This window comes from Gymnoscopelus braueri (genome assembly GCF_963280865.1).
Source record: "Gymnoscopelus braueri genome assembly, chromosome: 22".
Classification (NCBI taxonomy): Eukaryota; Metazoa; Chordata; class Actinopteri; order Myctophiformes; family Myctophidae; genus Gymnoscopelus; species Gymnoscopelus braueri.
The window spans coordinates 38,260,421-38,283,007 of record NC_137624.1 but is presented as its reverse complement, the minus strand read 5'-3'; the positions used below and the strand labels follow the sequence as shown (position 1 = coordinate 38,283,007).

At 41.9% G+C, this 22,587-nt stretch overlaps 1 protein-coding gene across 1 annotated transcript in view; it reads right to left on the bottom strand.

The window, feature by feature from the left end:
* The window catches only part of wdr7 (WD repeat domain 7), a 145,315-nt gene that overhangs the window by 72,380 nt on the left and 50,348 nt on the right, over positions 1–22,587 (bottom strand). The window contains exons 16-19 of the mRNA XM_080419360.1: positions 21,226–21,459; positions 19,606–19,899; positions 16,281–16,477; positions 8,090–8,184 (exon numbers count right to left, since the gene is read on the bottom strand). Coding sequence (XP_080275486.1) covers positions 8,090–8,184; positions 16,281–16,477; positions 19,606–19,899; positions 21,226–21,459 — 820 coding nt within the window. The remainder of the gene's footprint in view (positions 1–8,089; positions 8,185–16,280; positions 16,478–19,605; positions 19,900–21,225; positions 21,460–22,587) is intronic.

Sequence of the window (22,587 nt, the reverse complement as noted above, 5' to 3'; positions counted from 1 at the left end):
CGGACACTGACCACACGTTTGAGAACTAATATGAACAAGACGTGTTTTAAAGGGTGCCATTTTTACGTCTCTAAAGGACATCATGAAGCATTCTAGAACCTATAGCTGGGAGGGTTCTAGAACAACAAAGCCAGAACGTCTACCAAGGAATGAAGCTCTGTGAGCATGCTTGCTTTGTCTTTCTTGCATTTACTTAGTAAAGAAACACATTGTTTTTAATTTTTTATAACAAAATATTAAAAAAAATAAGGAATTGCTGGTTTTAAAAGGCACTTTTCCTACAACCACAAAAAGAAGGAGGATGAGGACATTCGTTTGAAATTCGTTTGAAATCCGTTAAAGAAAAGAGAAAAAATAAAATAAAACAGCAAATGCAAAAGGCAAAAGACTGCATTACATACATCTGAACATTTTACCAAGGGAAGAATGTCCAAGTTGGTTTTTAAAAGAAGACATAAAGATAAATCATTTTGCCAAGAGGGAATGGGGTGTCAAACAGAAATGCTGCTTCTACACATAAATACACAAGATTTGTTAAATGGTCCGTTTATGTCAAAAACAAGTACAATATGTATATTATGTCTGGCCTGAACGTGAAGGGAATTCTGATTGTCCACCAGGTATTTAGTGGTTAGGTCAATTTAGAAAATATATCTTACACTCAGCCAGGCTCAATCCAGCTACTTATTTATTTGTTCATGTATTTGTTATTCATGTATTTATTTAACATACTCCCCATCACCTCCAGTGAAAAGAGCAAGCATGCAAACAAGAGTTGGTAACAAACTGTCAGGATAGACACACAGGCACAAAGACAGACAGACAGACAGACAGACAGACAGACAGACAGACAGACATAGAGAACTACACTGGACAGCACAGAAGTCAAAACTGTGAGAGAAAACTAAACAAAAACCAGGACCCCAGGGCTGGGGGTCAATTCTCTTTCAAAAATGTCTTAAACGTTTAACTTTTTAATTTTTTAATTTTCACCTACAATGACAGAAGCACAACAGAATTGAACATAACACAATAACACAACACAATGCAATACATTGGAATCATATAGAATAATTCTAATGATTGTCTTGCAGTATTTAAGTGGTAAACTTAAGACAACTCAGGTGAAAAAAGGAGTTGAACCCAGCCCTGGAAGGCAGACAGACAGGTTAGCAGACAGACAGATTGATTGACAGACAGGCTGACAGTTAGACAGATTGACAGACAGACAGACATCTGGAATAAGACGCTAACGGGAATAAGAGAAGAGTGCTTGACTGATGTGAGAAAGTGCAAAGGAAAGAGAGAAATACAGACAGAGAGAGAGAAAGAGGAGACCCTCCATGGACTATGGCGTTAACCCCTTACTACCGGGAAAGCATCTGTGTCATTTTAGATTTTTGCATTGGCTATTCAAAAAATAGCAGACATACAAGCTCACAGCGCTCGTGCCGCGCTGCGAGCTTGTACATCTGCTATTTTTGAACATCACAAGCAGAGCATTGGTCTACTACTCAATGCACTAACTGGTTGAGCTGCTGTACCAGGCACACCGCCATCAAAGTTGCAATTTTCAGGTTTGAAAGAAGTTTGAAAATAAGTTTTGAAAGCCTGAAACTGAGTCTTGGACCATTTCAGGTCGGAACGTTGTACTGCACTTTATGCATTCTAAAACAGTGTGCCGATTTCATCACTCTCTCTAGCTGTAGTAGACCAGACCAGATGCTATGTCTACACATATTGTGTATGATGCTTACATATTTTGTACCTGTGTATTCTTATGCTACTGTACAATCATTTGCTGTAATAGTTCACTTCTTACAGTATCAATCTGCCCAGCTCAGCAAAGTCTTGGGCTGTTGCTGTGTATTTTTATAGTGCACAGTGCATTTATTTCAGACTGTTTGTTATAATGTGAGCACTGCATTGTCCTGTACCGTTCTGTGGAACACGACAAGATTACGTTAATCCGGCTGACGAGGCCTTCGGCTGCCTCCGTCAGTTAGGCGAAAGAGAGACGGAGAGAAAGAGAGACGGAGAGAAAGAGAAACGGAGAGAAAGAGACAAAGAGAGCGAGAAGAAAGGGAAGAGAAGAGCAAGGCGGTAATTAAAGAAATTTATAATTGAAAAAGGAACAGAAGAGATGTACAACGGTGCCGCTTGCCGAAAACAACCTTTTTTGCAAGCTCACGATGCGACGCGTTGTGGGCTTGTAGATCAGGTGATTTTGGAAAGTGATACCGTCGTACAATGAAGTATAAATACAAATACAGAACAATAGAGAGAGAGAAAAAGAGAGAGAGACAGGGAGACAGAGAGAAGAGAGTGTAAGACCCAAACAGAGAGATCAGATGAAACAGAGACAGACAGACAAATAGAGACGGGGAGACAGACAGACAGACAGACAGAGACAGACAAGAGACTCTGGATGTGTGTGATTGGTTGTGAGGTGTATGAGAGTCATGTGATCCCTAAAGCAGCGGCAGCCAGCCAGCCAATCAGTACCTTCGTTGACTGAGGGGAAACTATATGAAGCTTGGCCCGGGCCAGGGGATCCAGGGACCCCCTGAGAGAGGACCCCCCCAGGGGGCCCTGATCCCCCCTGGGCAGTAGTAGAAGAAGAAGTTGCAGCAGCTTGCAAAAAAAAGAGAAGAGGAAGAGAGGAGAGAAAGAGAAACAACAGTCAAAGAGGGGAGGAAGGTGTTAAAAGAATATGATGGAAGAGAGAGAGGGGGGGGGGTAAAATATACAATATAAATGAATTCATAAATTAACACCAGAGCAGACGGAAATACACGACAGAAAGCAGGAGCACGAAAACATATGTGAAAGGAGAAATGAAACATTTAATTAATAATAAATAATAAATTCCATCGATAAATAATACAAGGAGGACAAAACGAGAGGAGGATAGAAAGAAGTGAAGGACATTGAAAGTTAAAAGAAAGGACAGACGGAAAGGCAAACTTGTTATTTCCCCAGCAAGCACTTTGAGGAGAGATGGATTAACAGCTGTTAGAGAGAGAAGAGGAAGAGAGAGAGAAGAGGAAGAGAGAGAGAAGAGGATGAGAGAGCGAGAGCGAGAGAATCCTGTACCTGAGCAGGAGGGGAAGATTTAAAACAACACTACCGTAATAAGGTATGTTTATTAAATAAATTAAATAAGAATTCCTACATAATAATGACATTAATTAATATATAGCTATCACAGTCTTCCATAGTATTTAACTGAATAAAAACAGTATGTGTTAAAACATTATTTATTTGTTTATTTTTACTTTGACCTAATCTTTCTACTTATATCGGTAATTAATGTAATTAATTAAATTAAATGTAATTAATTAATTTAATCTACATTACATTACAGTCATTTAGGAGACGCTTTTATCCAAAGCGACTTACAATAAGTGCATTCAACATAGGTAGGCAAGGTAGGAAAGAAAACTAATCAACAGAAGTCTTAAGTGCATTCTCTTCTCAAACAAGCAACTAAGAGTATAACTAGCGTTAAGGTAAAAGTGCAATATATCAGCTACCTACTTTCTTAAACAGATGAGACAAATAGTAAAATCAAATGAGCAAGAGCTTAAACAAATAAGTGTATCAAATAAACAAGATGCAATAAAACAATACATCGTACAAATAATTGACAACAAGTAGGCAAGGCTAAGAGGAAAAGGTAATATCAGATCGACTACCGAATTATGTCTGGTAGTGATGGCAAATCTAATACTTTAAATGGAGCATGAAACCCATGAAAAAGCATGAAAAGGGATATTTCACTTTCAAAAAAAATTTTTGGTCATTTTATCGTCTACGTCTACTTAAGTTGCTTGATTCAGTATTAAGATATTTGATATTCAATCAGACACGCCCCCTTCCTATACAAACCCATTATAACTTCAAACTCAATTTGTAACATGTTAGATTCATCAAAAACACCTGTCCTTGGTTCCGGTGACTCATCCTGCCCTCCTAATACGTGAGGGGGGCTGTTTCTTTTATTGTATAAATTTTTTTTCATTTTCCAAAAAATATATAAAAAATAAATGAAAAAAGTAATTGAAAAAACATGGTCTCCTCACGAATTAGAAGGACAATATCAGTCACCATAACCAAAGAAAGACGGGTGTTTCCGATGGATCTAACATGGTTAAAATGGAGTTTGCATAGGAGTGTCTGATAAAATGAATATCAAATATCTAAATACTGAATCAAGAAACTTAAAAACTGTCCGGGGTGCTCACAAAAGCCTGAGTAGATGATAAAATTACCCATTTTTTTGGGGAAAGTGAAATATCCCTTTAACAACCTGAATGAGACTTGATTTTCAGAGCTCATTTTCACTAACATGCACAGTATACCATGTCATTTGAAAGTATGACAAATAAAATGACACATCATATATTATCATAGCATGTCGTATTTACAGAATACGCACTTGTTATGTGTATAACTAAAAATATAACATCTACATACCATTTATACAAAAATACTAAAAGACAAAAGCACCAAACGTACAATGAATACATTTATGCACGTATATAAATACTGTATACATGACATCATAAAGATCTCAAATATCTTCTCGATATTTCACACAAGCTCTATTCAAATAGACAAACAGACCAGGATTACAAATTCATGAACTGAACCACCAAAACCACCATGAGAACAAAACGTGTCCTCAGTATGAATGTGAGTCCAATATTTGAGTTACATTAGTAATAACAGTCAGAGGGAAACAAACAGAGATTAAAAAGACACCATAGAAAAACAGTAAAAGCAACATTAAAGTCAGCTAAAGAGTGGTGATACACAGGAAGAGAGAAAGAAAGAAAGAAAGAAAGAAAAGAGAAGACAGAGTAGAGGAGACAATTTGGCCAGTGTGCAGGCAGTAGGCTAAAGCCATGCAAACACAATGATGAGAAGGCTGGCAAACACAGACAGAGAAAGAGAGAGAGAGAGAGAGGAGAGAAATATAACGTTGCTGTCGGTTGCCCTACTTGATCATACTTCAGCATCACACAAATCACCTGTGTGACACCAGGTGATGCCAATTAAGTAGGCCCTTAACAATACAGTGACTGCATCGATCTACTGTATAGTTTTATGGCTTAATTGAATTAAGCCATTCAAACCGGAGAAGCGTCTGTCTGTGTATAACCACTTTAACCATTATTTGTAACTCCAATCTTTGCTTCTGGAGGGAGGAAATATTTTTTGAGATGGGGGGCCATTGACGTGGAAAAGTTTGAGAACAACTGATTATAGCAACATAAGAAAAAAATAAATAAAAGAAAACTGTTATGATTTAGAAGACATTTGTAGGATCCCCCAGAAGCAAAGATTTGAGTAAAAAATGTTCACTTTTTTATACTATATATATATATATATATATAATACATATTCAAAGATTTGCATTTTCACGATTCTTAAAAAAGAGTTGCAGTTCTACAAGCTCATAGTGCAGCACTCGTTTCAGATATACAAGCTCATACATTAGCTTGTCCGTCTGCTATTTTATGGAAAAAAAAAACACATCTGGAAGAATCTCAAAGATTGCTTTTAACACAAATCTTCTCTTCTGGGGGTCCCTGACAAAACATTTTCAGATGGGTGTCCGCAGCCAAATACATATTCATTTGGGGGTCTTTGACATGAAAAGGTTTCAGAACCACTGACTTAAAGTACTTTGACCATCTACACCAAATCTCTTCGCCCAAAAAATAGCCGATCTACAAGCTCACAGAGCAGCCGATTTTTGGCGAATGTTCTCCCCCCCTTCCTCCCCCCCAGAAGAATATGGATGCGGGTTTCAAGTTGTTAATAGATTAAGTTCAGGCAGGGGGGGGTTTCATAGAAGGGGTTCAGGATGGAGGTTAATAGAGGAGGTGCAGGGAGGGGGGTCTGGGGGTCTCGTGAAAGGGGGGTTAAGCGAGGCGCTTCAGAGAGGGGGGGTTTGGAGGGGGGGGTTAAGCGAGGCGTTTCAGAGGTCAGCGCAGAGCGTTTCCCTCTGAAAAGGTGGTGAATAGGCGTGTGGCATGAATGAGGACACCAGCAAACACACGCCTGTCACACTCCGCCTACATTATGGAGGTACAATAGCCCTGTGCGCCCCTCCCACACACACACACACACACACACACACACACACACACACACACGTGTGTGTTTGATTTGTGTGCGTGTATGCATGTGCGTTTGTGAGAGTTAATGAAAACTGTGTGTGAATGTGTGGTCGACTGTGTGTGTGTGTGTGTGTGTGTGTGTGTGTGTGTGTGTGTGTGTGTGTGTGTGTGTGTGTGTGTGTGTGTGTGTGTGTGTGTGTGTGTGTGTGTGTGTGTGTGTGTGTGCGCGCATGCGTGTGTGTGTGTGTGTGTGTGTGTGTGTGTGTGTGTGTGTTGGGGACTTTGTCTGGGTCTGTACATAAGCAGGTGTGTGTGCAAGTGTCCATATGTGTTTGTGTGACGTGTGGTTTGTATGCGTGTGCGTGTGCGTGTGCGTGTGTGTGTGTGTGTGCGTGCGTGCGTGTGTGTGTGTGTGAGATTATCTCCTACAACATTCAGCTGTATGGTGATTGTGGCGGCGTTGGTTAAAAGCCTTCCTCTGTTCCTTCATGTTATTTAGTCAGAGAAGAAGAGCCCGCTCAACACCACAGGTCCTCTTTCATCAGACGTATTATCAGAGAAGAAGAGACGCTTCATTCACACACAAAAGAGCAGACGGAACAGGACACCAAATGGCTTTCTATCCAGTGGTGGACAAAGTATGTCCTCAAGTAAATAGTTACTCAAGAATTAAAAAGCACAAATTACCAAGTACATTGTCAGAAAGTTTCTAAAATAGTGAAAATAGCAGATCTACAAGCTCAGAACGTTTTGCACTGCAACGCCCTATGAGCTTGTAGATCGGCTATTTTCCTAAGCCCTATTTTTTTTAAATAGGGCTTAAGTGGCTAATGCATGATATATTTTTGTAAGTTTCCTTCCCAAGAGTCACTTCCTAGAAATGTAGTGGAGTCAAATACACACAAATGTACTTAAGTACAGCACTCAAGTAAATGTACTTACTTAGTGTCCACCACTGTTTCTATCTAAGACCGGACAAGAACTACTACCCAAAATGGCTAAACCCCCAAGTACACAAAGTACAGAGCTACAGGAAGTTCTGACAGGCTGGATATCATGTAGCCGCTACTGTTTAAGACACTTTAGGCAGGAGTTCTTTTTCGGGGCTTTATCTCATAAGATGGAGATAACACTGGGAACAAAGTTACTTTCTATCATGTTTCTACAATTCTCTCTCTCTCTGTCTCTCTCTCTCTCTCTTACTGTCCTCCTATTAGCTTACCTACTGGTCCCTTATAAAACACTGTCACAGCTCATTATGTTGATATTAAGCAATAACAATGCATTCCTAAAAGAAAAAGCACAGTACTACATGACCAAAAAACAAACAAATCACCCTTAAAAAAATGGTTCTGTGTGCATCATCCCCAGATGCACACAGAACCAGGAGATCATGTGATCCCAAGATTTACAGCTCCATCCACTTCCTGGTTAACAGTCAGGGGATTGATCATACTGGAGATAAATATTCTGTGACTAGTTAAGGTAAGGAAAACCAAAAAAATGGCTGGCAGTGGGCGATGCAGTGAAAGAGTTTATAGGCTTGTACAAACCCATCAACTTAAAATAAAAAAATAAAACAAACCGCGTCCTTCTTGTGGATTTTCTTTCTTCTGACCTGTGTGGGCTATAACAGCAAGCAGTTATCCATGCAATCGCCCCCTCTCTTTCCCCTTATGCTTAATTTATTCTCCGCCGGGCGGCGGAAATAGCCGATCTCCAGCTCACGACGTGCCGTTAACGCGGCGCGTCGTGAGCTTGGAGATCGGCTATTTTCGGTGCACGGCACCGCGGTGCGACGGAATATAAATGGGGCTTTAGCCCTCCTCTTGTCACTCCCCCCCCCCACCCACCCCCCCCTCTTCTTATCCTCCTCCTCCCCCCGTTCTCCTCCTCCTCCTCCCTGCTGGAGGCCCCCGGGGCGTGATGAACCCAGCGCGCCTCCTTTTGTACTTTACCTTGTTTGATCTGAGCCTGGGCGGCCGGGTTGGAGGGCTGGGCCGGGGAGGACGACATCCTGCGAGGGGTCTCTGGTGTGCCTGGTCTGGGAGGTCTGTGGGGGGGGGGGGGGGGGGCACAAAGAGGAGGAGGACATGAAATATTTAAGCAGGAGAGGAAGAGTAGAGGAGAGATGAGGAGAGGAGAAGAGCAGAAAACTTTACTTTATTTGCTTATGTAGATGGGACACCCATATTAATGAACAATACATGTATATCAATGTAATGTAAATACACCGTATTTAGCAAAGATGCTAATTTATATCCGCAGTCCCTGCAGAAAACACATAAAAACAAAAAAAAAACAGGCAGACAATGGAGTACATTACATTACCCAGGGAAAACAGAACAGAGGTACGAAACAGGTACAAAAGGTATATCTAAAAGAGGAGAGGAGAAAGGAGGAGAAAAGAGGAGAGTAGAAAAGAGGAGACGCAAAAAGACGAGAGGAGAGGAGAAAAGAAAAGAGGAGAGGAGAGGATAAAAGAGGAGAGGAGAACTGAGGAGAGACAGTCTCAAGTGAGAGTAAATAGAGGGCCATTAGGACCCAGAATGCAAGACACCCAAATTACACGTTCAGTCATTCATGCCAGTGGTAACAGGTGCAAGCGCGCACACGCACACACGCACACGCACACACACACACACACACGATGGTAACAAACCTTTAGACAAGAACAGCCTGATAAGTAGGTGCAATAAAACAAGCTGTACAGGTGTGAGCTCATGGTGATTTCTATAAGGACCCTTTGTTTATGCAGCAAACATACAGTATAAGACAATCCTCAAGCCATTAAAGAAATGTCTTCTAAATCCTAAAAGTTTTCTGAAAACCGTATGTTGCTATATCATAATATCAACATATAATACATACAATTTTGGGGGTCCTTGACAAAAAAAAAAGTTTGAGCACCACTGATATAGCAACATTTTCTTAACTCATTCACTGCCAGGCTTATTTCAAGCTTGTTGATCCCTATGCCACAGGCAGGAAAAATAGAAATTTTTTTTTTCTCCGTTTACATTTTAACATTGAAGTGGATGGAGCATTAACTTTTTGAAAATCGTTTTCTCCTAGTTCCTTTGAGATTAAAATAATAATAAAATACCCCAAAAAAATATATATTTTGAAAAAATAAAATAAAATTAGGTGACGTGAAAACGGCCGTCAAAAGACGTCATTGGCACTCAATGAGTCAACTCTCTCTTCTTTTTTTTTAAATAATTTTCAGAACCCAAGATATCGTGATCCGAAGATTTGCTGCTCCATTCACTTCTTGTTTAACTTATTATTGTCTCCGCCGGAGGCGGAGAGTATGTTTTCGCTTCGTCCCGCTGTGTGTCCCCCCCCCCTAGCCAAGCTAACATTGGTCAAGCTCCACGTGACACGTGACAATATGTTGACACCAATGCTTTTGATTGGCTAGAGGGACGCATGACGAAATAAAATCCTATAAATAGGTGTGTCACTTCAAAAAGCCATTTATGTTCTCTGAAGTGAGGTAAGACAGGATCAATCAGTCTTGATTGGAACAGTACCTTCCAGTACAAATCACCCGTCCGTGCGTGTGTGTGTCCCTCTGAGAACACCTAACATTGGTCAAGTTTCACGTGACATCACAATATGTAATATAAATATATAAATAGCGTAGACAGGAACAGTACTTTCCAGTACAAACAGAGATCACAGCTGAGATCACACAATGCAACTAACTCCCATTACGCAAACTGAAGAAGCAGTAAATCATCGTCTGAAACCTGATGAAGAAGCAAAGGCGCAGAAGGCCAAAGCTAAGAAACAGAGACAAAGAACACTAAACAGAGACAAAGAATCCCTAAATGACAAAAAACGAAGACGAGCCACAAATGCTGACAACATGACACAGCAAAGATTGCTACAATCTCTGGAAGAAAAAGTACAAGAGTCTGTAAAGAACATCGAAAGGAAAAGAAGGCACTGGTCACAGTATTCAATAGATGAAAGACAACATCAACAAGCACATAACACCAGTAAGAAGAGACGCTACAGATCACAAGAACTAGTCTACTGGCGGAGACTTGTGCTCCGAGGAGCACATTTTCTAGTTATTATTTTGTTTTATTAAAAAAAAATGCTGGCACAGTTCGCAATATTTTTTTTATTTCATTGGCACTGAGAGAGTTAATTACTGTACCTGGTCATGGTTGTTTTAGCATTTTAGTGTTTCAGTCCCTCTAGGGCGTATTTACATTTGGAATTTTACATTCGAGGATTTAACATGTTTTTTGTTGTGCCAAAGTCAAAACTTGTTCAAGCAATTGCTTTTTAGTGTTTAAGATACACTGCCCAGTAATGAACCATAGGTAACACATATCAGTTGTGCCTTTCGTGTGAGGCAGAATAAATACTAGAACCACATTTCTAAGAACTAAGAAAGATTTCAGAAACAAATCATTCAATATAGGCTGTAGTTCTGAAACCGTTTGATCCATATAGGCACCGATCCCGTGGGTGGCTCGGGGGGGGCGCGAGCAGCACCCACGGGAGACAGCGAGCACCCACTGGGAATGCTCAGGTCTTATACCGCACGTAATTCTGAACGGATTTCTGTCAGTCAAACTCGCTCTCTGGAATCTTCAAAGTCTGATTATTAATTCCTTGTGCCAATAATCCAGTTGTACAACTTAAAACGTAGCCTACATTAACTTCTCTCGCTTTCTCTCTGATTCTCTTTATCGCTCTCTGTCTCTCTCTCTCCGTCTCTCAAAGCCGTAGAGAGAAAGAGAGAGGGAGAGAGAGAGAGAGGGAGGTTATCGCTCGTCCGAAAAGGTCTCGTCTCACAGTAAACACTGTAGCCTCTTCATTAAGGGGTTAAACTTGGTGCGTGCGTCGCACAGCTGTTTGTGGTGCTGGGTGCACAGATGTAATCTTTGTACCAGTGTTAGGGTACATCTCTGTACCAGAGGAACACGTTGTTGTGCACTTTCATATATAGCTCTAATAGGAACAACTGGTTCCTGAAACAGGCACACGTGCCATCATAAATTCACGTACATCATTTTGTAGCTCTCAGCCACCGTGCTTCCTTCTGCACAGTTACATATTATGTTATTCTTAGTTAACCCATTAATACCTGGAACTGTGTCTTTTTTAGATTTGAGCTAAAAAGCATTATTTTACACTTTGGGCTATTCAAAAATAGCAGATATACAAGCTCATAGCGCGGCACCGAGTGCCGCGCTACGAGCTTGTAGATCTGCTATTTTTGAAAAATTGTGAAAATGTGTGCAAATCTTTTGAATATATATATTTTTAACTCAAATCTTTGCTCAAATCTTTGCTTCTGGGGGTCCCTGGAACAAAATATTTTTATGGGGGTCCGCAGCCAAATACATATAATTTTGGGGGTCCTTGACATGAAAAAGATTGAGCACCACTGATATAGAAACATAGGTTTTTCAGAATACTGTTGAGATTTAGGAAGACATGTAGAATCGGCTTCAGGTCTTAATGGGTTAAAGTAGTGGAGATAGTGCCCATACCCAAGGTGGGGTTGGCGAAACGGCCTTTCTGTGTGGAGTTTGCATGTTCTCCCCGTGTATCCTAGGGTAGGTACCCACACAAAAACATGCAGTAATCCTGGTCTCTATACTGCCTCCCCCTATGCCCTATGAAGGTCAGAGAGTGAAGTAAGAGGCTGACTGGGCACTGGAACTGATATAGAGCCCACTGATACGGTGGGAGCCAACCCAAGGCACAGCTTAGGAGGGGAAGGGGGCGTACCACCTACAGTATGTGGACACACTGGGCCGTGACAGCGGAGCCAGCAACACTGCAGAGTGCCCGGACCCTGATGCTCAGTGGTGGACAAAGTACTGACATTTTTTACTTAAGTAAAAGTATCAATACAGTAAAAAGTCTGGTTATCAAAATTTACTTGAGTAAAAGTACAGAAGTATTGGCATCAAATTTACTTTAAGCATCAAAAGTATAAGTACTCATTATGCAGAAAGTTATCATGAAATTAAAAGAAACTGTTTTGAAAATAGCAGATCTACAAGCTCACAACGCGTCGCAACGCGTTGTGAGCTTGTAGATCGGATGTATTCAAATAGCCTAAGTTTAAATAGGGCTGAGGTAGCTCAATGTGTTGTAATAATAATCAAAATCTACAAAGTAACTAGTAACTAGTTTTCAAATAATTGTAGTGGAGTAGAAGTACAATATTTGTCTCTGAGATGTAGTGGAGTAGAAGTAAAATGTATAGAAATTTGGAAATACTCCAGTAAAGTAAAAGTACCCCAAAATGTTACGTAAATACAGTACTTGAGCACATGTACTTCATTACTTTCCACCACTGCTGATGCTGAATAAAAAGAAGCGGAGGGTGGCAATCCAAGCAGTCCTCCTGAGTTGGTGTCGGCTAATACAAACCCTCGCATCGCATGGTATATCGCGCTGCATACGGAATGCATTTCTGCCCAGATCAAACACTAAAATGCTATTGTTAATTGATATCGCACCGGTACTTTGTTTTCCCAAGTCCAGTGAAGGGGCAGGGAGCTGTTCTACTGTCATAAATGTGAGATGGGGGGGCAGGGAGCTGTTCTACTGTCATAAATGTGATATGGGGGGGGCAGGGAGCTGTTCTACTGTCATAAATGTGATATGGGGGGGGCAGGGAGCTGTTCTACTGTCATAAATGTGATATGGGGGACATGAAAGACAAAACGGCTTCAAATATTCAGCGCCAGATCTGTGAGACAGATATAGGAAGACGAGAAGAGCAGTTTGCTCGTTATTCATTTCTACACACAACAGTTCTTTCCCTTCTCTCTCTCTCATTCTCCTTCAACCTCTCTTATTAAAAAAAATCTTTAATGTGTTTGAACAATGTTGAATAGTTGTGATTTCGAAGGCATTTGTCTCAGGTCTTAATAGGTTAATCTCTCTCTCTCCTTGCCTCCCTCATTGTCTCTCTCACTCCTCTGTCAGTGTCCTCTCTCTCCTTCCCATTATCTCTCTCATCTCCCATTTTCCATCCATCTCCGCTTCTCTCTCATTTTCTTGTCTCCCGTTCACCTTCTTTCAGAGCCACTCTCCTTCTCCATTTCTTTGTCTCTCCCTGCCACTCTTCCTCTCCATCAGTCTCTCTCTCTCTCTCTCCCTCTCTCTCTCTCTCTCTCTCTATCTCTCTCTCTCTCTCTCCCTCCCTCTCTCTCTCTCTCTCGTTTATCTTCTGCCAGGGCCCATGCTCGGTGGTTCAACAGTTGATGAAATGGTCGTGGAGGTATTGAGGTACTGAAGGCCGGTCATGGCCACTCATGTTAAATCATTCACAGCTCCCACACAGACCAAACAATCACCTTCACCTCTGTGTGTGTGTGTGTGTGTGTGTGTGTGTGTGTGTGTGTGTGTGTGTGTGTGTGTGTGTGTGTGTGTGTGTGTGTGTGTGTGTGTCTGTCCTCCTAGGCTCCTACACCAGTTTTTCTCAAATGGGGGTACGCATACCCCTTGGGGTACACAGAGGTACTTACAGGTGGTATTAACCCATTAAGACCTGAGGCCGAATTCTACAAATGCCTTATATATCAGTGGTTCTCACTTTCAAGATTTTTCTAAAACGTTATGTATCATTCTTTATACTTTGTGGAACGACAGTGTCTCTCGTTCCCTGCACTCTCTCTTTCTGATTAACAGGTGCCATACAGTGTCTGTATCAAGGTCACACCTACTCACTGTTGTCAGGGATGAAGGCGTCGAATTGCGGTTTTTTTACTTCACGTATCGTCTTTATTTTATTCCTTACTGCTGGTAAATAAATAAAAAATTAAAAGCTGATCTCCAGTGGGGGACAGCTAGCTCCACAAAGACACAAAGCACACCTGCATCCTCCTAGCATTGGGGAGAGATGTCCTTTTTGTATACCTAGTGAAGCTAGAGCAACATTTGTTCATTCAGTGTTGTAGGCTGGTGGCTTCGTTTGGTTCGGTATGTGTTTCTGACTCTGAGGGAATGTTTTTAGGTCATGTTAGCCCTGCTAGCGACTGAACTGGCAACCTTCCAATCACAAGCTCACTTTCACTCACAAGCAACACCCCTTTAGGTCACCACTGATCCCTGTGTGTGTGTGCGTGCGCGTGTGCGTGTGTTTGTGTGTGTGTGTGTGTGCGTCCAGGTCAGGGCAACAGTCACCTAAGCTGGTCACAGTCACCTGCTCACAGCTACAGGTGCCAGACAAGTCCTCATGGATTTACTCCAAAATCAACAACACTGAACTGAGCTATAACTCCAGGGGAAACTCGCTCGTTTGCCCTTTACCGATCACTCCGTCTCACACTCATTCCTTAAGAACACTGCACTCAATGAGGACATCATCATTTTCACAGTAAAAAGCCAGACTACAAGTCCTTCCCACCAGATTCAATCTTTCCATCTGGTTCCCCAGCACTCAGGTCCCTCATTGCTTGCCCCACATCACAGAAGACTGAAACACTGTCACACATCTGGGAATGGCTGTCGTGCATACAAAGGGATGAACTCATAGCAAAGGACATATCAAAATATCCAGCATCCTTCAGTGAGAATGTACAAACATTCCTGTGTCATTCCAACCATGTTTCATCTCTGTGATAACCCAGACATACTGTATACTGTACAGCTTGTAGATATGTGAGGTTTGGATATTTGCACACCAAATCCTGCGCTGTGATTGGCCACAAATGTACCCCCCTAACCCTGCACTGTCAGAATCAGAATCAGTTTATTGTCACATCACAGGTTTACAAGGTAAAAAAGTGGGTGAAATTAGTTTTTGTACATCGTTCCCATCGCAACGTTAATTTCCATAGAAAGAAGAGGGGGGGGGGGGGGGAGAAGAAGAGGGGTGGGGGGCAAGTGGGAAGGAGATCAAAACAAGAGAGCAACAGAAGGCCAGACAAGTTATCTACATATTTACAAAGTACCTGAGATAATAAAAAACTAAGGTGCCTGAGCATAGCAGCAATGTATGTATACTGTGCATGTTATACTTATACTGTGCATGATATACATATGGACGTTAAGGTGCTTAGAGAAAAAAGAGCACCTTAACAGTGTATTCAGTGTATTCAGGACTGTGATTGGCTAGTGTCACATGACACATGTGCATAGCCCTATAAATAGGACCATAACTGTTTTTTTTTTAAGTTATGGTTTCTTCCATCACTTCTTCCATCACTTCTTCCATCACTTCTTCCATCACTGTGATGACCACTGTGACCACACCGCCCTCTTCACACTGGGTGTGATTTTTTTAACAATCTTGAAAATATTGGCAAATCTTTGAATATGTACCGGTATATGTTTTTAAAGGACAACTTTGTTTTTTTACAACCAAGGTTTATGTTTTAGATTGTAATTAAAGTAAATAAAAGATGAGTGTTAAAACCTTTTTTTTTACTGCTTTCTATAGTTTTAGCAATTTTTGCGATCTTTTTTACAGTGGGCGGGGGCATTCTGTCCGGTGGCTAAATATGCCTTTTTTTACACAATAACCCGGCGTTTTCTTTATTATTATTTACAGTAGCTCTTCTAGCCCCCAATAACTCACATCTGGCCATCAAAGACCACAGGACCTTTTTAATTGTGTAAAAAAGGCATATTTAGCCACCGGTCAGAATGCCCCCGCCCACTGTAAAAAATATTGCAAAAAATTGCAAAAAAAAAACTATAGAAAGCAGTAAATGAAAAACAAATAACACTCATCTTTTATTTACTTTAATTACAAGCTAAAATATAAACCTTGGTTGTAAAAAAACAAAGTTGTCCTTTAAGCGAACATATTTAACTCAAATCTTTGCTTCTGGGGGTCCCTGGAACAACATATTTTGAGATGGGGGTTGGCGGCCAACTACATATAATTTTGGGGGTCCTTGACATGAAAAAGTAATGCTTTCTTTTATGTGGACGTGAATAAAATTGTTAAAGAGTGTGTGTGTGTGTGTGTGTGTGTGTGTGTGTGTGTGTGTGTGTGTGTGTGTGTGTGTGTGTGTGTGTGTGTGTGTGTGTGTGTGTGTGTGTGTGTGTGTGTGTGTGTGTGTGTGCGTGCGTCCGTGTGTGTGTGTGTGTGTGTGTGTGTGTGCGTGCGTCCGTGTGTGTGTGTGTGTGTGTGTGTGTGCACGCGTCCGTTACCTGGCCGGTGCTTTCTTCATGTGTTCACCCATAAAGGTGGCGTTGGTCATCCCCATCAGAGTGTTAGCCAATGAGATGACAGAGAGAAGGTGCTGGGTGGTCACGGCCCTGGAGACGCCGTACGTCCCCTTACCCACGATGTCCGACAGGGTCAGCTTCATGCCCGTGGCGTGGGACAACTGCTGCAGCAAGGACTCCTGGGAAAGGACCAGTGTATCGTTGCCGTCAGCGCAGAAAACCTCTTATCTCCATATTTTACATCGTTGTAGTTTTTTCGTAAATGAACGCCCCTACCTGATCATACTACAGTGTAGGCCTGACCTCGACTAAGTCGACTGGTTAGTCGCGGGGGGTCCGAGTCGACTGCGTGTCTCTTAGTCGAATCGAGTCCAAAAAAAAAAAAAAAAAAAAGAATGAAGGGCCAAAAATGTTTTTAATTGTTTTTTGGCCAAGTCTACACCTGCAACCACACGCAACTTCCACTGTATTCTTCTTATTCCTTGTCTTTGTATTGGTATTGTTTGTGTTGGAGCGCCTCAGTGCGGCTGCAGAGTTCATGTGCAACCTCTTCCAGAGAGAGATAGAGACACTAGAAACGCTGCTGGAGACACAAAACAAACTGTGTAGACTTGGCCCTTTGAAATAAAATGTATTTTGGCCATTAAAAAAATTGTAATAATATTAATATTAGTCGACTGCCAGTCGACTATTGGCAATTAGTCGCCAATTAGATTCGACTAAACAAATCCTTAGTCGGGGACAGGCCTACTACAGTGTCACCCAAAAGTATCAAAAGTAGCAGATCTACAAGGTCGAAACGCAGCGCGAAACGCAGCGCTTCGCGCCGCGTTTTGAGCTTGCAGATCTGCTACTTTTGATACTTTTGAATTTGAACGCTGAAAAGCAACAGTTTTGGACATATGGGGTTTCCACCCGACAAAAACGATGTGATCCATCAATAAATACACGTGTGTCACTCGTCACTTATTAGATCAATTCAATTTAGTTTAGGTGAAGTTAGCTTAACTCTCTCAGTGCCAGACCCCGAGTTATCCCGAGTTTTAGGGTTATACCCTCAGTGCCAGAACGAGAAATCCCGAGTTAAAAAAAAAAAAAAAAAAAGTGTTCAAAACCCAAGATATCATTATCTGAAGATTTGCAGCTCCATCCACTCTTTGTTTAACCTATAACTGAAAAAGGCTGTATCTCGCTTCCTAAGCACTTTTTTTTTACTTTGAAAAAAAAAAAGAAAATAGTTGGCATGGTTCGCAATATTTTTTTTTTTCATTGGCACTGAGAGAGTTAATTTAGCTGTATTCATTTAATTAAGCTAAATTAATTGACTTTTAACAGTTTAATGTAGTCATCCACAGTTGGTCACCGTAATATTTGTTTGTGTGTTATAATGACATTAGAGTATTAGAGTAACCACATAGGTCGATCCATTATACTCATCTTTTTGTTCCTCTCTATTGTGTCCTCAACAAATTAAGACCGGGAACGAATCTGAGTAACCACTTCAACCATTATTTGTATTTATATTTATAAATTGTGAAAATTTGTGCAAATCTTTGAATATCTATATTTTTTAAAGCAAACATTTTTTTAACTAAAATCTTTGCTTTCTGGGGGATTCCACAAATGTCTTCTAAATCCTAACAGTTTTTTTGAATGTTGCTATAATCAGTGGTGCTCAAACTTTTCGTGTCAAGGGCCCCCAAAATGATATGTATTTGGCAGCGGAACCCCATCTCAAAATATGTTGTTCCAGGGACCCCCCAGAAGCAAAGATTTGAGTTAAAAATGTTCGCTTTAAAAAAATATATAAATATATATTCAAAGATTTGCACAAGATTTTTCAAAAATAGCAGATCTACAAGCTCATAGCGCAAAAGCCCAAAGTATAAAATAATGGTTAAAGTGGTTACACAGATGCGTTCCCGGTCTTAACACATTAACTGCCAAGACCGTAGTCCTACGGGCCGTTAAATCCAACTGTTAAGCGCCGAGACCGTAGCCCTGCGGTCTTTTCGCGCATGCGCGGTCCGGGTGCACTTTCGGAATTTTTTTGATCCACTTCCGTTTCCGGTTTGATGACAGGAAATAGAATTATTTGGGATCCGGTTTTCACGATCACGCCCGCTCCCATTCTACAGACGAAACTGAAACTCAATTCTCTTCCTGTAGTTTTTTCTCCTCGCATTTCACTGTTTAACGTAATCCGCTCTAACTCAAACATGGATGCCCCGTTTGACACGTGGTTTTCACTGGGAGATACAGGGAGATCTCGCGGATGTAAACAGACTGTGTAGCGCTCAATCTTAAGGATTTTAACAAGATCTATGGCGACATGAAAAAAACAAAAAAACAACAAAAACACCTTGGCACTGGTGAGTACATTATGAGATTAGCCCTTGGCAGTGGATGTGTTAATGGGTTAAAGCAGGGGGTTTAAAGCTTGTGAACCCGCGGGGCCAAAACCATAGACTGTATAAAAAGAATGGACAGCGTTACGCCCTTAGACTCTACAGACCGTAAATGAAGCAGATTCTTCAGCAATTTCAAATCCGCCATCTTTCAATATTTGCGCCATATCCTGCTGAATGACACCAGACCATTATTGGTTGGGTAGCTTGTCAATCAAGAGCAGGGGGCGGGGAATGAATGCTATTGGTTGTGTAGCTTGTCAATCAAATTCATCCCGCCCCTCCTAGTGCATAACCTACTTTATCGTCAATTTTAAAATAAATGGGACATTAGTTTACCAAAACGCATATCATGATGATTGAAAGGAGACTTTAAACTAGCGACTGGATCTGGAAGCATATACTGTAGTATTTATGACCATTTTTATTAACTCATTCACTGCCTCTGACGTAATTGACGTAATTAACCAATACTGCCACTGACGTAAAAAAAGTATTACTTTTTAATTAATTTTTTTAATTTATTTTTCAAATTTGACCCAAAGACCAAGGAGATATGATTTTTCGAAGATCTAGAAACTTCCTTGTTAACTTAAAACTTAAAAATTCTGTATCTCGGCTCCTAAGTACTTTTTTTTTTTTCAATGAAAAATTTCTGACAGTGGGCAGACGCAAAAAAAAAAAAGTTCTGGCAGTGAATGAGTTAAGGTAAGAAAATCTAGTCTAAAGTTTGTCAAAAACCCATCCGCTTGCGTTAAGATAAATTCTTTCTGACACCCGCAGGGGTAAAACAGCTAAACTACAAGCCATTCATATGAACTGTCTTTTCCGTATTAGCCTCAATGTAAAACTTTCAAGCTGGGCCCCTTGGCCAAAAACCAACCAAAACCCACACTGACCTTGAAGGTGGGCAGCATGAGGGACATGTGACCCCCGCGGGAGATGAGGCCGAAGGAGATGGGGCAGTGGGGCTTCAGCATGCCCAGGCGGCTGAGGCACACCTCGTCCAGGGGCCCGTTGAGGCCCCAGGCGTGCAGGCAGGACATGAAGAGCTTGGCCGTGTCCATGGTCAGGTTGTACTCCAGCAGGCTGAGCGACTTGGACTTCTCCTCGCGCCTCTTCATCTCCTCCTCCTCCTCCTCGTCCTCGTCCATCAGGTGCTCCTTGATGGTCTCCTTCATCGTCTCCTTCACCTGGGGAGGAGGAGGGAGGAGGAGGAAGGACAGGGAGGAGGAGAAGAGAGAGAACGGTTTGCGGGTAGTAGTGGTAGTTACAGAAGTAGTAGTAACATTAACACATTAACCGCCAAGAACGTAGTCCTACGGTCCGTTAAATCCAACTGTTAAGCGCCGAGACCGTAGCCCTACGGGCTGCGGTCTTTTCGCGCATGCGCGGTCCGGGTGCACTTTCGGAATTTTTTTGATCCACTTCCGTTTCCGGTTTGATGACCGGAAATAGAATTATTTGGGATCCGGTTTTGACGATCACGCCCGCTCCCATTCTACAGACGAAACTGAAACTCAATTCTCTTCCTGTAGTTTTTTCTCCTCGCATTTCACTGTTTAACGTAATCCGCTCTAACTACAACATGGATACCCCGTTTGACACGCGATCTTCACTGGGAGATACAGGGAGATCTCGCGGATGTAAACAGACCGTGTAGAGCTCAATCTTAAGGATTTTAACAAGATCTATGGCGACATGAAAAAAACAAAAAAACAACAAAAACACCTTGGCACTGGTGAGTACATTATGAGATTAACCTCTGGCGGTCGATGTGTTAAAGGGATAGTTCACCCTCAAAAGAAAAATGTTTTGTCTCATTCCTAAGCCAATAATTTGATGACCGGCAGCGGTTCCGGTAGGAGACACAAAGAGTCTCTTTTGTGTCTCCTACCGGAACCGCTGCCTGCCGGTCCGCTGGTCACCCCAAAAGAAATTGAGGTTGATTTGTAGGCCGGCTTATATTTTCGCACTCTTTGGATAAATTAGTAATTTTTCAGTGTCAATTGATGCTCGGTAACCATATGTGTAAAAGTCTGCCTCATTTCTCAGAATGTTTGCCTATTAAGATATGGATAAACTTGGGAGTTCAAGTGGTTAATAGTAGTAGTAGTTTATTTTATGTGTGGAGTTTGCATGTTCTCCCCGTGTCCCCTACGATTTCTTTTTTTTGTGAGCAGTAATCCTGCTCTCTATACTGCCTCCCCCTGGTCAGCCGGGGCGCCTGATGGAGGGGAAAGGAACCGGTTGGAATAACGTGTTCCTTCCACACGCTGCTACGTCCTACCGGGGAAACTCCCCTCCTGTCAGGTGATAAGAAGCGGCCTGCTCACTCCTCATGCATTGAAGGAAGCATGAGCTCAGTTCAGGGCTCTCCCCAGGCTGGCAGAGGGAGAGTAGCGCCCGTGATTACAGCTTAGGCAATTGGCACTGGGTGAAAAAATGGGTTACGAAAATATATATTTTTTTTTTTGCAGTAGTAGTAGTAGAAATAGCAATAACATCTGATAGCTCACCTGTTTAAATATCTTGTTGGCCAGGAAGGAGCCTCCCTTGTCGATGCCGGCCTGGCTCTTCTGCAGCGTTTCGGGGGAGACCAGCGGCGGGCTGGGCCTCTGGGCCTCCTCCGTCAGCAGCTGGATGATCACCGCCTCCACGTCGAAGAACAACACGTGCATGTCGGGGTCCGTCACGTTGGTCTTCATGGCCTGCACCACCAGGGAGTTATGGGAGTATTTGGGCAAGTTACCCTGGGAGAGAGAGAGAGAGAGAGAGAGAGGAACGGAAGGACAGAGAGAAAAGAGAAGAAACTGAGTTAGAGGAAGTGTGTGTGTGTGTGTGCATAGATATAGAAACCTAGATACCTCATTGGCCTCTGCAGTTCATTGTAACGACTGGTCTCTCAATACAAGGCTCTTCCGGGGGGCAGACCAATCACATCACGTTAACTACTGGCCAATCACAGCGCGTCTAACTGACTAGTTGCTGCGCGGCTGCCTCTTAAGAAAAGACCCACCCCACCTGCCTCTGATTGGCCTACCGAACGCCCCCTTCTGTGACGCACACGGAAGTTTCCAGCTTCCAACCGGAAGCATAGAGGAAGCGGAAGTGCGTCCGAGATGCCGACGCTTCAGAGCCAGAGGAGGCGTCTACCTTTATATGTCTATGTGTGTGTGTGTGTGTGTGTGTGTGTGTGTGTGTGTGTGTGTGTGTGTGTGTGTGTGTGTGTGTGTGTGTGTGTGTGTGTGTGTGTGTGTGTCAGAGTTGATTTCGTCGACTAAAACTATGACGGAAAATGTCTGTTGACTACCTTTTTTCACAGACTAAATAAAAACTAAGCTATGATGACTAAAACTGTGACTAAATATATTGACAATTTCGTCAACAAATAAAAACTAGACTAATATCTTTTGGAGGGACTAGTGGAGAAGAGATCCAGTAAGACTAAGACAAGTCATATCATGGGTGAGTGCGGGTGTCACAGACTGAAAATAGTTGATCTACAAGCTCACAACGCGTCGCAGAGCGACGCGTTGTGAGCTTGTAGATCGGCTATTTTCGGCATGCAGCTAAGTGAAAATCATTTACATGTCATCACGGCCCGCCCAAAAAATATTTTAGTCGACTAAATCAGCTGTAGATTTAGTCGACTAAAACCTTATATTTAGTCGACTAAAACTAGACTAAAAGTAAACATTTCAGTTGACTAAGATAGATATGACTAAAACTAAACCGAATTTTATTCAAAAGACTATAACTAAATAAAAATGTGCTGTCAAAATCAACACAGGGTGTGTGTGTGTGTGTGTGTGTGTGTGTGTGTGTGTGTGTGTGTGTGTGTGTGTGTGTGTGTGTGTGTGTGTGTGGATCTGTCACTT